The following is a 14,738-nucleotide window of genomic DNA, read 5'->3' on the forward strand; positions in this document are numbered from 1 at the left end:
GGTTAGAAGAGATGCTAACAGGCTAAGGCTTGCATGTAAATATCCAGAGTGTGAAGTAGAGAAGGGAGATGAGAGAAAGCCAGTCCGGAGACGGGAATAAAATTTACCAGGGACAGAACAATTTGTTTAAACAATTTACACATAAATGACCCATAGGGCAGCTCTTGCAAAGTCCTCATTTCCAAACATTGTTGGACTGAGAACATAGGTTATGCAAAATAACTGCAGGTCTCCAACCGTGCCCTCTTAAGTACCCTTATCGTCTAGGCTGTTACTTCCCCATCCCCTTTCTTCTACCTCTGAGTAATTCATTGGGTTGACTTTGGTACCGGAAAAAAAGGCCTCTGCCACAAAAGCAACAGCAGAGGCTCGCAAACCAGGGATCTGGGAGGCAGCGAGACATCCAGTAAGTAAGCACGCGCGCTCCGGCATAGAGGAAGAGCGGAAGCCCACCAGCCCAGGCGCCCGAGCCGCCCTTACGTAACTGACCGCGCTCCCCTCGAGCGCCGGAAGGCCCCGCCCCACCCTGAAGCCCCGCCTCTACCTCTACCGGCCGGTGAGGTGCCGTGCGCAACCCTCCGGAAGCTTCCGCCCCTCTCCCCTTTTATGGGACTACGGTTATTTATTTATTTATTTATTTTTTTTTAAAGACTTGCTGACGCCACCGGGTAGGACTGGCCCTAAAACCATGATATAGAAGCTCCTCTCACAGTCCTTACTTCCGCTTCCTTCAACTGAGGAATCGGGGCCATCCCCATTTTTCTCACTCAGGAGGCGGCGGCGGCGGCGGCGGCAGAAGCTTGCGATGTTCGGCCTCAAGAGAAACGCAGTAATCGGACTCAACCTCTACTGTGGGGGGGCCGGGCTGGGGGACCGCAGCGGCGGCGCCTCCTCTTCGGGAGGGCGGCTTTTGGCTTCGGGGAAGGAGGCCACGACCAGACGGGAGGGAGGGGGAGGGGAAGCCGGTGCGGTGATTGGCGGAAGCGCCGGCGCAAGTCCCCCGACCACTCTGGCGCCGGACGCCCGGAGGGTCGCGCGGCCCTCACCCATTGGCGCTGAGGGCCCCAACGTCAGCGCGACCCCCCCGAGGCTGCTGCTGCTCGCGCCCCCCTGCCGCGCGTCGCCGCCTGAAGAGATGGAAGGCCCGGCAGCCGACGCCATCATGTCGCCCGAAGAGGAGCTAGACGGGTACGAGCCGGAACCTTTGGGGAAGCGGCCGGCGGTCCTGCCTTTGCTGGAGTTGGTGGGGGAGGCCAGCAGTGGCCCCGGCATGGACGGCTCGCTACCCTCGACGCCACCCCCGGCGGAGGAGGAGGAAGATGAGTTGTACCGGCAGTCCCTGGAGATTATCTCTCGGTACCTTCGGGAACAGGCCACAGGCGCCAAGGACGCGAAACCACTGGGCGGGTCTCGGGCGGCCAGCCGGAAGGCGTTAGAGACCCTCCGGCGAGTCGGGGACGGGGTACAGCGCAACCACGAGACAGCCTTCCAAGGTAAGCGGTGAGTGGCGGCGGCTGTGCTGCCTTGCTTCACCTGCCCCGGACTCACCCAGCAGAGGTGGGTGGTAACCGAAAACAAGTCCGTGTTGAAACGACTTCGCAATCTATTTCTGAAACCAGAATTTTCTGGCCATTAGTCATTGTTTCCGCCCATCTTAATTCTTTTGGAAATGGCAGCTCTGTTGAAAGCCCGGAAAGGGTGGGATGTCAGTTTTCAACCGGGGTCGTCCTGAGTTGTATAGACCCCAGAGAGCGATTTCCCCCGCCGTGGGTGGGCAGACAAGTCATGTCCTGGTTTAGACAAAGGAGGTCGTGAGAACCTGCGTGCTTTTCTTCCTCTCAGGCATGCTTCGGAAACTGGACATCAAAAACGAAGACGATGTCAAATCGTTGTCTCGAGTGATTGTCCATGTTTTCAGTGACGGAGTAACAAACTGGGGCAGGATTGTGACTCTTATTTCCTTTGGTGCCTTTGTGGCCAAACACTTGAAGAGTATAAACCAAGAAAGCTGCATCGAACCATTAGCAGAAAGCATCACAGATGTTCTTGTAAGGACGAAACGAGACTGGCTAATCAAACAAAGAGGCTGGGTAAGTTTGTTTTAAGGTCGAAAGGGGGTCTTCGAGTGGAAATGGAATGAAGGATTATATAGGGAAAGTCGGGCTATTTAACTCTTTCTATGATGCACAACTCGGGTTTCAGGCACCAACTTAGGACCTGTTTGCCTAAAGTTGATGTAAGTAGTGGGTTCACAGAGATAGTGTGGAATGATAGTCTTGAATTGTTGCATCAAAAAATCCCAGTTTTACTGGTTGTTGAGTCTTTTGCTTTTGGTATTGTAATTCAGCTGGATGCTTCATTGGATTCAAATTATGAAAAAAAGAATCACTTGAGGATGTTAGTAAACTACATTTCTGAGAGCTGTGCCACCCCTCCCCCCTTAATTGAATGTCTTTTGTAGCCTGGGGTAAATAATTGGTTCATTATGTTTGGGGAGAACCTTAGTTGTTTTAATTCATCTTTTCTTTATGGATAGTGTTTTTAAGTCATTGGAAACCCATACTTGAAAATGTGCTTTTCTTTTTTGTTTTCTAGGATGGGTTTGTGGAGTTCTTCCATGTAGAGGACCTAGAAGGTGGCATCAGAAATGTGCTGCTGGCTTTTGCAGGTGTTGCTGGAGTAGGAGCTGGTTTGGCATATCTAATAAGATAGCCTTTTAAGTGCAATAATTAACTTTTAAACAACCCCAGGCACCAAAACCACATATGACTGCTGTGAAATCAAATGTATTTATGAAGTTGGACTTTGACTGTCCAGGCTGTAACCTCGGAGAGTTCTACTCTAGCAACGTAGAAAAGCAAGTGGCAAGAGGATTATGGCTAACAGGAATAAATACATGGGAAAAGTAGTCCCCCTTGAAGAGTCACTGTCTAAAAGAAGCAGAGCTCAGTTTCAGCAACAGGCAAACTTTGGGAGGCCATGGAGGAGGACTTTTAGATTTAGTAAAGTTGGTAGGGTTGAAGAGACTTAATTTCCTTGTCTAGAACAGGAGAGTGGCCAGTAGCCAGGCTAGTCATAGAGTCCATTAAATATGTCCACTGAATTCATTAACTTCCCATATAGTGTTAAAAGAGAAGCACTAACAATGACATTGATCTGTATGAAATGGATTTAAGCTACAGGTGATAGAACTATGACTAGAAGCCGCAGTACTGTACAACAGTGTGAAGGAAAGCTTTTTCTCTGTAATTAGCTTTCCCAAGTATACTTCTTGAAAGTCCAAGTGCTCAGGACGTTTTTACCTGTTCTACTTTGGCTTGGTTTGAGTGGTTTAGTTTATTAGCCTAGTAATGGCCAACAATACTTGACTTAGGGTCAATAATTACAATTGCAAATGTGGGAATAGCCTCAATTTTTAAGGCAAAAACAAATTGTAAATGTATTTGTCTGTAAAAATTGTGTATATTTTTACAGAAAGTCTATTTCTTTGAAATGTAAAGGGATGAAGAGTCTCAAAATATATTAGTTTTTTTTTTCATGCCCGTTTGAAATTTACAACTTCTGTAGTTAGGAATCTATTTCTTACAGCTTTTCTAAATTTTGTCCTGGTCAGTTCTAGATTGTATACAGAACCAATTGATGTAACTGTATGCAACTTGGTTGTAGTGGAACAATTCCAGTTCATAACTATGCAGACTTTAATTTTCCTATCTGGTAAGTATTCTTTAGTGGTTTGGGGTGTTTTGTTTTAAACCTGGGATTGAGAAGTTGATGAATGGAAATTCATCCTTTAACTTCATTACATGTGGGTTTACAATAATTGAGTCAAGGTGAAGTTTGAAGTTTGGGGGCAGGGGGCGTGTGTGGGTTGATAGCTTAAAAAAATAATGGGCTCTGATTGGGCAGCTATTCATTTGAGTTCCTTCCATTTGACCTAATTTAACTGGTGAAATTTAAATTGAGTTTATGAGCTCATCTTCAAAACTTTTGCTAGAAGATTTTCAGCTGTTCCAAATGGGACTTACTAACAGTATGTATATAAAAAGATCACATCAGTGGATGAGAGACATTTGATCCCTTGTTTGCTTAATAAATTGTAAAATGATGGCTTGGAAAAGCAGGCTTATAGTCTAACCATGGTGCTATTATTAGGCTTGCTTGTTAAACACAGGTCTAAGCCTAGTATATCAATAAAACAAATACTTATTTCATTTGTTAATGATTCCCACATTTTGTTTCAGATTTTTGTATTGGCATCTCTTTCGATTTCAGACTTGATATTTTATTAGACTTAACTTTATTTTCTGTCCTTCCTTGAAATATTTGCTGCTTGTTCTCCATCTACAGATAGTTATATCATTTTCTACATCCTTATCCCACCATTCCTGAACGCTTACTAGACCTAGTTTTTTGGCACTATGAACCCTAAGTAAACCGCACCCCACCACACCCCGCCCAGTTGTCCAGAGACTTTCATCCTTAATGAATTTTATTCTTGGGAGGTGGTAGTACAGTGGGTGCCAGGACCATAACAGTCATGTGGTGGCAAGAGTCCCTTTTCCTTGGATTGGTACCTTTTCAGTTGTTTTATCCTATATTTGGGGGGAATGTTGTAAAAGTCCCTTTAGGAATTTTCAAAGGTGGGACAACAAATTATGTGACTTTGTCTCCGCTTCTTTGCATTAGAAAATGCCCATTTAGAATTACAGAAAGATGGGCTCTGTTCAACATCAAAGAGTTATGTAAAAGCTACTGGTAAACTGAAGGCAGCTTCTATAGTAAACCTAGGGTCATTTGAAAGCTTCATCTGCAGAACACGACCTTTAATCTGTGGACTCTAGATGAAAATAGGCATGAATAAAATGACTAAGAATGTAATAGGGAAGGACTGCCCTGCCTGCCTATCTTTGAGCCATAAGGTCATCTAGCTAGAACTATTTTTACCTATGTATTTATCGTTCTTGATCATGAACCACTTATTTATGTCTATCTCTAAGGACCTAAAAGCACTTTATGTAGTTTTTAATTTTAAGATCTGGAGAAGGTGACTAAGGTCTGTCTCCCAATATCCAGTTGTGGAAATAAGTGCATAGATGTAAATTGGAGTTTTAAGGAACCCAATTCCCAATTTACTAGGTGTGACTGCTGAATTATAGAGGAGGTTCTTAGTTGAAACTTTGGTTCGGGGCTGTCAGGGCTTAGGGAGCCCAAGTGCTTTAGGGAAGGGTGGGTGGTTTTCTAGGGAGAGGAGGCACGTGTTCTAAGTGCTGACTAGTTGCATAGTTCAGGCAAGTCCTCCAAAGTGGAAAGGGAGGGGCTGCTTGGAAACTGGCTCTCAGCAACTTGTCTTATGCTTCTCTCAGGGAAAAACATGCAATCCTCTAGTGTCCATGTACACTCTGTTTGGGGTAAACACCTTGGTTCTGGTTAGACAGCTAATGCTGTTGACAGCTGTGCCAGGAAGAGTTAGGACCAACTACAAATTAATGTGGGCTGTAAAATGTAGTATGTTTCCCTAACTTCCTGTTTTTTCCTGAGAAGAAAATAATAAATCTTTTATTCAAATGCAAGGTGTGGTACGGGTGTTTTCTAATCAATGACTGTCTTCCTTCCCCCACTTAGACAAGCATTTTAGGGAAGTCAGCTGAGCAAATAAAATAAATATAGGTGAATTAACAAGCAAAAGCCCTGTAAAGCTGATTTACTTTAGACCAAGGGATGGTTCCCTTCCAGATAACCCCTTCTTTCATTCAAATTAGAGCTGTTGGGTTTTGAAGTGTATTGCTGTATTTCAGAGTAGTTCCTGTACAATTTAATCATGTGCTGTTTCATTACTGCAGCTATTCTGTCTCCCCAACTCAGCCTTAGGTGAAGGAGCTAGAAGAATTAACACCCACAGTTAAAGAGTTTTGATAAAGGTTCTTGGTACTAAATGTTTCCTTTCTTACCCTTTCTTCCAGAAACAAAATGAGAATTAACCCATCAATTTTAGAAACCCTATCCTATCTTTATTTTCAGCTTCCTTGAAAGGGAGCTGAATCACCATGGAAATGTGCAAATACGAAGTTTGCATATTGGTTTCAAGCCCTGAGCACCAAATGCTAATTGTACAAACGGAATTCTGTGCTTTTATACATTTAAAAGTGCATGTCTGCTTGGAGGCCCTCTTTTTCTAGAGCTTAACTAGTAGAAGACTGCAATTTTCTATCATTACAAAGCTGTTACATACCAGTGCACTCCAAAGCAGGTAGGGTAGGGTAGGACCCAAGCTGGCCCTAGTTGAGTACAGGGCACTGCCATTGCTTGCTCCCCTTGGCAGGTTGTGATGTGGAGCTGTTTCTTTTATCCTGTTCCTTAGTTTAACACCTTAAAAACTTGGCTCAAATGGTAACTAGTTAACATGAGTCACTGAGGGAGTCAAAGTAATCAACACTTCCCTTAATTTGACACAACCAGACTTTTTGTCTTTCAGTTCCTGTTTTGTGACTTTAGAGCCAACTCTTGCTTCATACTGTTTCCTTTCAGAAAATTTTATAGCAGTTGTGACAGCTGAATTTTACAAAAATTTAAGTGAAATAACTTGTAAAAAAAAAAAAAAAAAAAAAATAACTTGTACAACTAGTGTGTAGCATGGCTCCAGCCAAATGCTCAGAGCATGGGCGTTAATTACTGGAGTTCAAAACGATCTGCTGTCTTGATTTATCCTGAGTTCTTTTTGGCCCCACTTGTTCAGTGATTACAGAACTTTCCTGGATCCTCCCACACTGTTCAAAGGCTCCTGGTTTTCGAAATTTGAACTGGACCTGTTTTAGTTTCAGAGTTGTTACAGTGTTATCTTAGTTATGTGAAGCATGTGGAAAGATGAGGGTTGGGAATCTGCCACGAGGCAGATGGAACAGACCTGGGAATTCAGTAGGGTTTTTGTGTTTTTTTAAGACTTTATTTTTGAAAAAAAAAAAAAAAAAAAAAGACTTTATTTTTGGGGCGCCCGCCTGGTTCAGTTGAAAACATGCAACTCTCGATCTCAGGGTCTTGAGTTTATTTTTTTTTTTTTTAATTTTTAAATTTATTTATGATAGTCACACGCAGAGAGAGAGAAAGAGAGAGAGGCAGAAGCAGGCTCCATGCACCGGGAGCCCGACATGGGATTCGATCCTGGGTCTCCAGGATCGCGCCCTGGGCCAAAGGCAGGCGCTAAACCGCTGCGCCACCCAGGGATCCCAGGGTCTTGAGTTTAAACCCCACCTTGAGCACGCATAGAGAGCCTAGTTTTTAAAAAGGAGGAGCAACTGGCTGGTTCAGTCATAGAGTGTAGTTCTTTGATCTCTGGGTCATGAGTTTGAGCCCCATGTTGGGTATAGAGATTACTTAAATAAATTTTTATTTAAAGATTATAGTAATCTCAACATCCTATGTGAAGCTCAAACTTTAAACCCTGAGATCAAGAGTCACATGTTCTTCCGACTGAGCCAGCCAGGTGCCCTGGGAATTCAGAGTTCTTTACTAATGATTCTTGTAAGGTAAAAAAAAAAATGCATATGGCAGGCTTTTATTCCCACTATACTTGGTTTCCTTTTGCTGTTCCTTTCTTAACCTGCATAGAATAATAGTTCCTGACTGGTGGGAAATGTGTCAGGGCCAAGAACACTACAGATTTTACCTCTTCCAGGTATCCCAGTTCCATGGCTCGTTTCTCCCTCTGATTTCCGCATTCTTTGCCTGTTCTTATTTCCTGTTCAGGGATTACCTTAGTTTATCAAGAACTTTTCAACTCTGCGATGATCTGGGACATTTAATGAGCTCTAGGCAGCCAGATGTTTGTTGAGTCTCTTCATTTATTCATTACATCGCTGTGGACTGCCTGCTATTTACCATGCAGTGTTGGGACACTGGAATTCTAAAGAGAATAATTCTTCCCTTCAAGAAACTTGGTTAAAAAAGACTAGGGAATTGGGGTGCCTGGCTAGCTCAGTCAGTAGAGTATGCAACTCCATATCAGGGTTGTGGGTTCAAGCCTCACATTGGGCATGGAAACTACTTTTTTAAAAATTGGAAACAGTGGAAAGAAAAATGACAACTAATTGTAGAATGATCTTTGGATCCTAGATGAAAAGAGCTATAAGGGACATGTGCACAATTGGGGAAATTTTAATATGGACGATATGCTAAATGGTACTGTATCAGCATTAAATTTGAGTGTATTATAGTGGGATTAGATGAGAGAACGTTGTTCTCAGGCAATACATGCTGAAGAGTTGAACAAATCACAAAACCATAGAATGAGAAAGCAGTTGTGGCAAGATGTCAAAGCTTATAAAATATCTAGTAGTGATAACCATGGACAAAAATAATTAGAATATGTTGCATAAATGCTACGATAACGATATCCAGAGATAAGGAGTGGGACAAAGCAGGGTGACCACTTCTGGAAGCAGATGTGGTCAAGGCCTCAAACATTTTAGGTTGAACCTAAATGAGTAGAAAACAAACATGCACAAATTAATGGAGTTGGGAAGGAACCTCGGGAGTATAGGAGTATAGGGTGAGGGTTGAGAAATGTAGATATTTTTTCTTTTCATTTCTTCCCTCCCTGCTTCCCTTCCCCTTCACCATACATAGCCACACTGAATGTAGTATCTCTTCAGTTTCTTCCATTTGGGGCCTCATAAAAATAGTAAAAAAAAAAAAAAAAAAACACTGGTGAAAGGGAGAAAGAAAAAAGATGTGTCTTTGGTCTTGAAAGTCTGAAATGACACACAACTGGGTGGATCATGTTTATTTAGGAAGTAAAGAAGACAGACTCTATTGACCGTTTCCCCTATCACATTAAAGTGGCAGCCCCGAATACCCACAATCTCTGGGATCATAAATCATCGCTGAATCTTGGTGTAGGAGCTGGACCTGCTCTGGATCCAGTCACTTTTTTTTTTTTAAAGATTTTATTTATTTATGAGAGACACAGAAAGAGGCAGAGACACAGGAAGAGGGAGGGATCCCTGGGTGGTACAGCGGTTTGGCGCCTGCCTTTGTCCCAGGGCGCGATCCTGTCGACCCGGGATCGAATCCCACGTTGGGCTCCGGGTGCATGAAGCCTGCTTCTCCCTCTGCCCTGTGTCTCTGTCTCTGTCTCTTTCTCTCTCTCTCTGTGTGTGACTATCATAAATAAAATAAATAAAAGAGGGAGAAGCAGGCTCCATGCAGGGAGCTTGATGTGGTACTCGATCCTGGGTCTCCAGGATCACACCCTGGGCTGAAGGCAGTGCTAGACCGCAGAGCCATCCGGGTTGCCCGGATCCAGTCACTTTGACTAAGGGTTTAAGAGCCTCACCTATAATAGGTAGCCCATTCACACATCTCATCAGCTATCTACTGGTCTACCTACTCAGGTTCACATAACCAGGGAAAAGGAACCAACTTCTTGAATACAGACCCAAGAGTTCTTGTGCTCTGGAGCACAGACTTTTACAGCCTCCTAAAGTTATTTAACTGGACCCCAAGACACTGAATGGTGGCTCCATTTTCCCTAACCCTGTTCCCGTGGGAGACTTGATTACAGCTATTCCCATCCTGGTTAAAAAACCAGTTTGCTCTGACTGCCCAGACTTCCCCCACGGGCTGCATTCTTGCCCATGAGCTCATTGTTTTGGCTTCTCTGTCTGTATCAATCCACAGCCAGTGCCAGAGGTCTCAGCCTGGGCCCCCTAACTAGCTGGGGCTGCATTCCATTCAGAATTTCACCACCCTCACTTGGTTTTCTTCCCGCCCTCATGTGGTCACATGTGTGTGTTTATTCAAGTCAGCCTGGGACAAGGTGTGCTGGGAAAGCCAGCCAAGAAAGCAGATGAGGAAAAGAATGTGTAACTGTTGGGTTTCATCCTGGATTTGACAACTTTTCCACTTTGATTAAGAAACACCTTCGGTTCTGTGCCCCTAAAAAAAAGTTAATTTTCTTCTCTAGTAGGAGGAGCTGATTTTGAAATTTTTGCTACTCATTTCAGTCTCCCCTACTCGGCTTATCTGATTCTTGGGTGTCCAGAATTCAGGGGGAGGTACGGGTTTTATCTGGGAAACCTTGCCTTGGTGTACATTTTATCATTTTATTCCTGAGTGTCTATGCCCAGGTTTTTTGTCCATCTCCCCCCCCCCCCCCCCCCCCCCCCGGCAAATCCTCAGCTCCCACTTCCACCCCTAAGGTTGCTGGAGCAAATCCTACCTCTTTCCTATCCTTAGTGAGAATGGTGGGGAGGAGGACAGCTGGGCTGCTATAAAGAGCAGCTGGTAGGTTTCACTGCTTAGGGAAATTTCCTGAGAGGATGCTTTGTTTATTTCCTTAGACCCTGAAAGCCCTGATCTAAGGCCAGGTGGGCCCACCCAGGCTGAAGGGCTTTGGGAAGGGCATTTCTCTTATGTGGTAAAGCTCTGAATTAGCACTGTATGCTTATGGCAGTATACTCCTTTCCTCTAACCCTCTCTTCATTTTGAAAAACAAAAAACAAAACTGCATACTGAGGTTGTGGGAGGTGACATTTCATTTCTCAGAAATCCCTCATCAGGCAAAGCAGAGAAACAAAGAGGGAAATAACTTTCGTGTTGAAATGAAATGAGGTTTTGTGTGTGTGTGTGTGTGTGTGTGTGTGTGTGTGTGTGTGTGTTTTGAAATGAGGTGGCATGTTTTCAGCTTTAAGGAACAACAGCTCTGGAGAAACTTGGTAATCATGGGAAGGAAGGTTTCTCACCCTCTGCTTCCCCTCCCCCTCCACCAAGTTTGGTAGTTGGGGTCAGGTCCGAAACTGAAGAGAGGTCTCTGTATCTTCCTTCCCCATGATGAGTCATGAAGGACGTATCAGTGCTACTGAATGAAAGAACAACTTCAAATACAGAATAAGTATTTGGTAAGCAATCCCAGATATAGGTTATTTTTTTAAGGTATTATTTTTAAGTAATCTCTATGCCAACGGTGGTGCTCAAATTTACAATCCCAAAATCAGGAATCGAATGATCTACTGATTAGAGCCAACCAGGCACCCTAGATATAGGTTATTTTATTTTATTTTAAAGCGTTTATTTATTTATTTATTCATGAGACACAGAGGGAAAAGGCTCCCTGCAGGGAGCCTGATGTGGGACTAGATTCTGGACCCTGGGATCAGGCCATGAGCCAAAGGCATACACTCAACCGCTGAGCTACCCAGGCATCCCAGATATAGGTTATTTTAAAAAGCAATGCAGTTGCATTGCTTTTAAGTACAGAACTTTGAGTGATAAAGTTTGTCTTAGGGGAAAAACTGACTCAAGTAGTAATACATAAGTGTGGTCCCATGACAGTGTACCTTAAACACAGACCATGTATATTATTTCCTTGGACCTAAAATGCTGAATACATTTGAAACTATTTTAATTCCCTGAAACTGGGCTGAAAAATAAAATTTTTACAGGATTTTTCATAAAATGCTGGCAAGTCATGAAAGGCATTTGAAAACAACAAAAACACTTAAAGCCATCCAAGTTCTGGATCACAGTGGCCCAAATTACTGAGTATTTTGATAAAGGGTGCCTTGTCGGGGATGAATTGAGTAACAGAACAAAGGAATTAGGTAGAATTTAAAGAGTGAAAAGACTACCCTAGGTCCCAGGCCTTTTTTCTCCCTTATAAACTGGATTTAATTGTCTTCCCTATTTTATTTTATTAAGATTTTATTTATTCATTCATGAGAGACACAGAGAGGCAGAGACACAGGCAGAGGGAGAGGCAGGCTCCACACAGGGAGCCCGACATGGGACTCGATCCCGGGTCTCCAGGATCAGGCCCTGGGCTGAAGGCGGCGCTAAACCGCTGAGCCACCAGAGCTGCCCTCTTCCCTATTTTATTATCGTGATGACTTAGAGAATATATACGAATGCTTTACCCTAAAGTACTAAACAAAACAAGGAATTTCAGGAAATGTCCCTTAAGGCTTTATTCTTAGCCATTTCCAAGTTACTGAGTTCCCTACAAGAAGCCACTGGGAAGCAGACATCAGTAGATGGGACCTTAAAAAGGTTCTACAGCTATATTTTGAAGGCCAGAGGTGACACAAACAGGATTCTCCATGGCTGAGCAGAGCGCAAGTTCAGCCAGATGGAAAAGGTCCCAGGGGTCAGTAAACTACCTGCCTGCCAAATCTGCCCTACTGCCTATATGGCCAGCAAGCTAAGTGTGATTTTTGCATTTTTAAATGGTTGGAAAAATATTTTGTGACATGTTACGATTACGTGAAATTAAAATATCAGTGTCATAAGTTTGATTTGAACACAGCCATGCGTATTTGTGTACATGTTGTCTCTGGCTGCTTTTGTGCTACAGCAGTTGATTGGTCACAACAGAGATTCTACGGCTTGCAAACCCAAAATATTGACACTTTGGTCCTTTAGAGAAAAAGGTTGCTCACTCTACTAGAGCCAAAAAAGATTCTCATTATGTGATAAAAAGAAGCAAGCAACCAGGAATCAGTAGTAGAGTTAGGAGGGAAAGATGAAAGGAGGGGTACTCTGCTGCCAAGGGCAGATCAACTCTGTCCCTACCATCAATGACGGAGTCTTTGCCACCATGCCTTCTAGCCTAGGGATTCCAGGGACATGGTCTGCTCCTTCTAAGGAGCAATCCTACCATCTTTCCTGGTTTCTTTTCCACCTCATTCAAAGTTCTATAGAGCTGTTTTTTTTTTTTTTAAGTAAGCTCTATACCCAATGTGGGGCTCCAACCCATAACCCTAAACATGAGCCAGACTGAGCCAGCCAGGTGCCCCTGTAGAGCTGTGTCTCAAAGAGATTCAGGCAAGGCAAAGAAGAGTATACTCTTCGCATTGCATATCCCAACCCCAACCTAGGATCTTTCTGAAGTTGAGCCGATCCTTCCTCTAACGACTGAGGTTTTTTCCCAGACCACTCAACAGTTCTCTAGTGCTACCTGAGAAAATGCTCTGGTCTGTCTGCTTCCTTCTGCACATCCCCTTCAGCTGATATGCCTGGTTGCTTCCCTGGGATCTGACTGCCATGGCTCATGCATAACCTCATTTTGGCCTAGTCATGCACATTCCTCCCTCAAATTCTACCTTCAGACTTCAGGCCCGAAACACCCTCTAGTTTCCCCAGTCTTCCAGGTCAAGGACCCAAAGTCAGATTCAGAACTTGTGCTGTCTAGTTTGAGGTTAACCAAACTGTTTATTGCTCTTGATAGACTCAGACTTAGGTACTTTCCTCAGACTTTCTACTTCCTGTGGAAGATGCCCCTGCCCCCCTCCCTTTAAAGCTAACACCTCTTCATCACCAACCTGTGACAAATAAACCCCCTCTGCTCTAACTTTCCCACCCACCCACCCAGCTTCCTCCCAGCACCAGAGTTGGTGGACTTGAGGGGGTGTTGGTAAGAGAGGGTAGGAACACGGGAACCTCCACACCCAAACTACAATCTCTAGTTTTGCCTGATTCTGTGTGGTTCAAGGAGAGGGGAGGTCTCCCTGATTCAGTTCTCTCTGATCTGGGGCATGTTGAAGTTAAGTCTCTAAATAATCAATAAAAAGAAAACGAAGTCTCGATTTGTAAAACTAGGCAGAGGGGAAGTGTGAGAAATGAAAGTATCTGGTTGGAAAGAACCTGGAGGGGAGCTGCTCCTTGCATGTTGTTCTCACTCTATCCCCCTGCCCTCTTCCCACTGTCTAGACCCTCCGACCATATTTCTGCTCTCAAGGGCTCCTGAGAGAGGGAGCCTCATGTCCGAACATTCATGCCCTAGGTCAGCAAGGTGGCCTGTGCTCTGCCTCACTCCTAGTTAGCAGGAAGGTTGAAGCTGGTTGAGTGAAGAGGATGGATCTCCACAGACCCACCCCTGCAGCCGTGAGCACCTGCTTTCAGGGAGGCCCAGTGGGTGGGGGAAGTCTAGGAGATAAATTTAGTCTGAAGGCTGTAGCTTAATGGGGTGGGTAATTACCCCGGGAGGGGGGAAGCTGGAAGGGGGGTAGGAGAGAGGAATTCTGACCCAGCTAAACTGAGACCTCACAAGTGCACCCCCAAGTACACTGATACCGAACCACAATCCCCTTCCCCCATCAAACACTCAGTAAAGAAGCACTCAGCAAGACACTGGCTGGCTTCTGCACGCTTGAGCTCTCTTGTGCATATCAAGATTGTTCCTATAACCACCCCACCCCCACCTCAATTCTCAGGGGTCCAGTTCCTCTGTCCTTCCCAAAATTCCCCCTAGTGCACCAAACCTCAGGGCCCCTCTCTGGCCTTGGCTTGCAGCTTCCTCTCTCTCGAGTCCCTCTAAAGGGTTTCAGAGGTTAACAGAGAGGTGTCTGGCCACACAATTCCCCTCTAATGGACCAGGGGAAGGGGTTGCTCAGGGGTCAAATTCCCCTTCCTGAAAGCATCCACGTTGACCCCATACTGACTTCAGTGACCACAGGAAAGAATCCTTGGGGGCTGCACTGAATCCTAGCTTTAAAATGAAAAGGGAAAGGGGGCAATCCCCCAAATGAAAGCCCATATCCTGAGAAGTCAGAGGCTGGCAGCTGTGAGGGAGCTCAGAGGCAGCCACAAAGAGCCAGGAGGTACTGAAGCTGGGAGAACCCTAAGAGGGGCTGTGGCTGCATTCTCCACCTGTGATTGGTTCTCAGGCTCAGGCCAAACTCCAAACCTGCCCAGCAACAGCCCTGAGAGGCCCTAAGAGGGAGGGGAATTTCGGAGAAGTCAGCTGAGCT

General features: G+C 44.7%; 1 protein-coding gene across 2 annotated transcripts; it reads left to right on the plus strand.

The window, feature by feature from the left end:
• The first annotated feature begins 664 nt into the window (after window positions 1-664).
• Window positions 665-5,570, plus strand: MCL1 (MCL1 apoptosis regulator, BCL2 family member). Of its 2 annotated transcripts, XM_041755234.1 has the most exons (3): window positions 673-1,493; window positions 1,843-2,090; window positions 2,596-5,570. In XM_041755234.1, the coding sequence occupies exons 1-3, from the start codon at window positions 806-808 to the stop codon at window positions 2,710-2,712; spliced, it is 1,053 nt and encodes a 350-aa protein (XP_041611168.1). In that variant the 5' UTR covers window positions 673-805; the 3' UTR covers window positions 2,713-5,570. The 2 variants fall into 2 exon arrangements, with proteins under 2 accessions (XP_041611169.1, XP_041611168.1); XM_041755235.1 differs by lacking the exon at window positions 1,843-2,090 and having other exon boundaries at window positions 665-1,493.
• The last annotated feature ends 9,168 nt before the right edge of the window (window positions 5,571-14,738 follow it).

The sequence above is a fragment of the Vulpes lagopus genome, chromosome 5 (genome assembly GCF_018345385.1).
Source record: "Vulpes lagopus strain Blue_001 chromosome 5, ASM1834538v1, whole genome shotgun sequence".
In the NCBI taxonomy this organism is placed as follows: Eukaryota; Metazoa; Chordata; class Mammalia; order Carnivora; family Canidae; genus Vulpes; species Vulpes lagopus.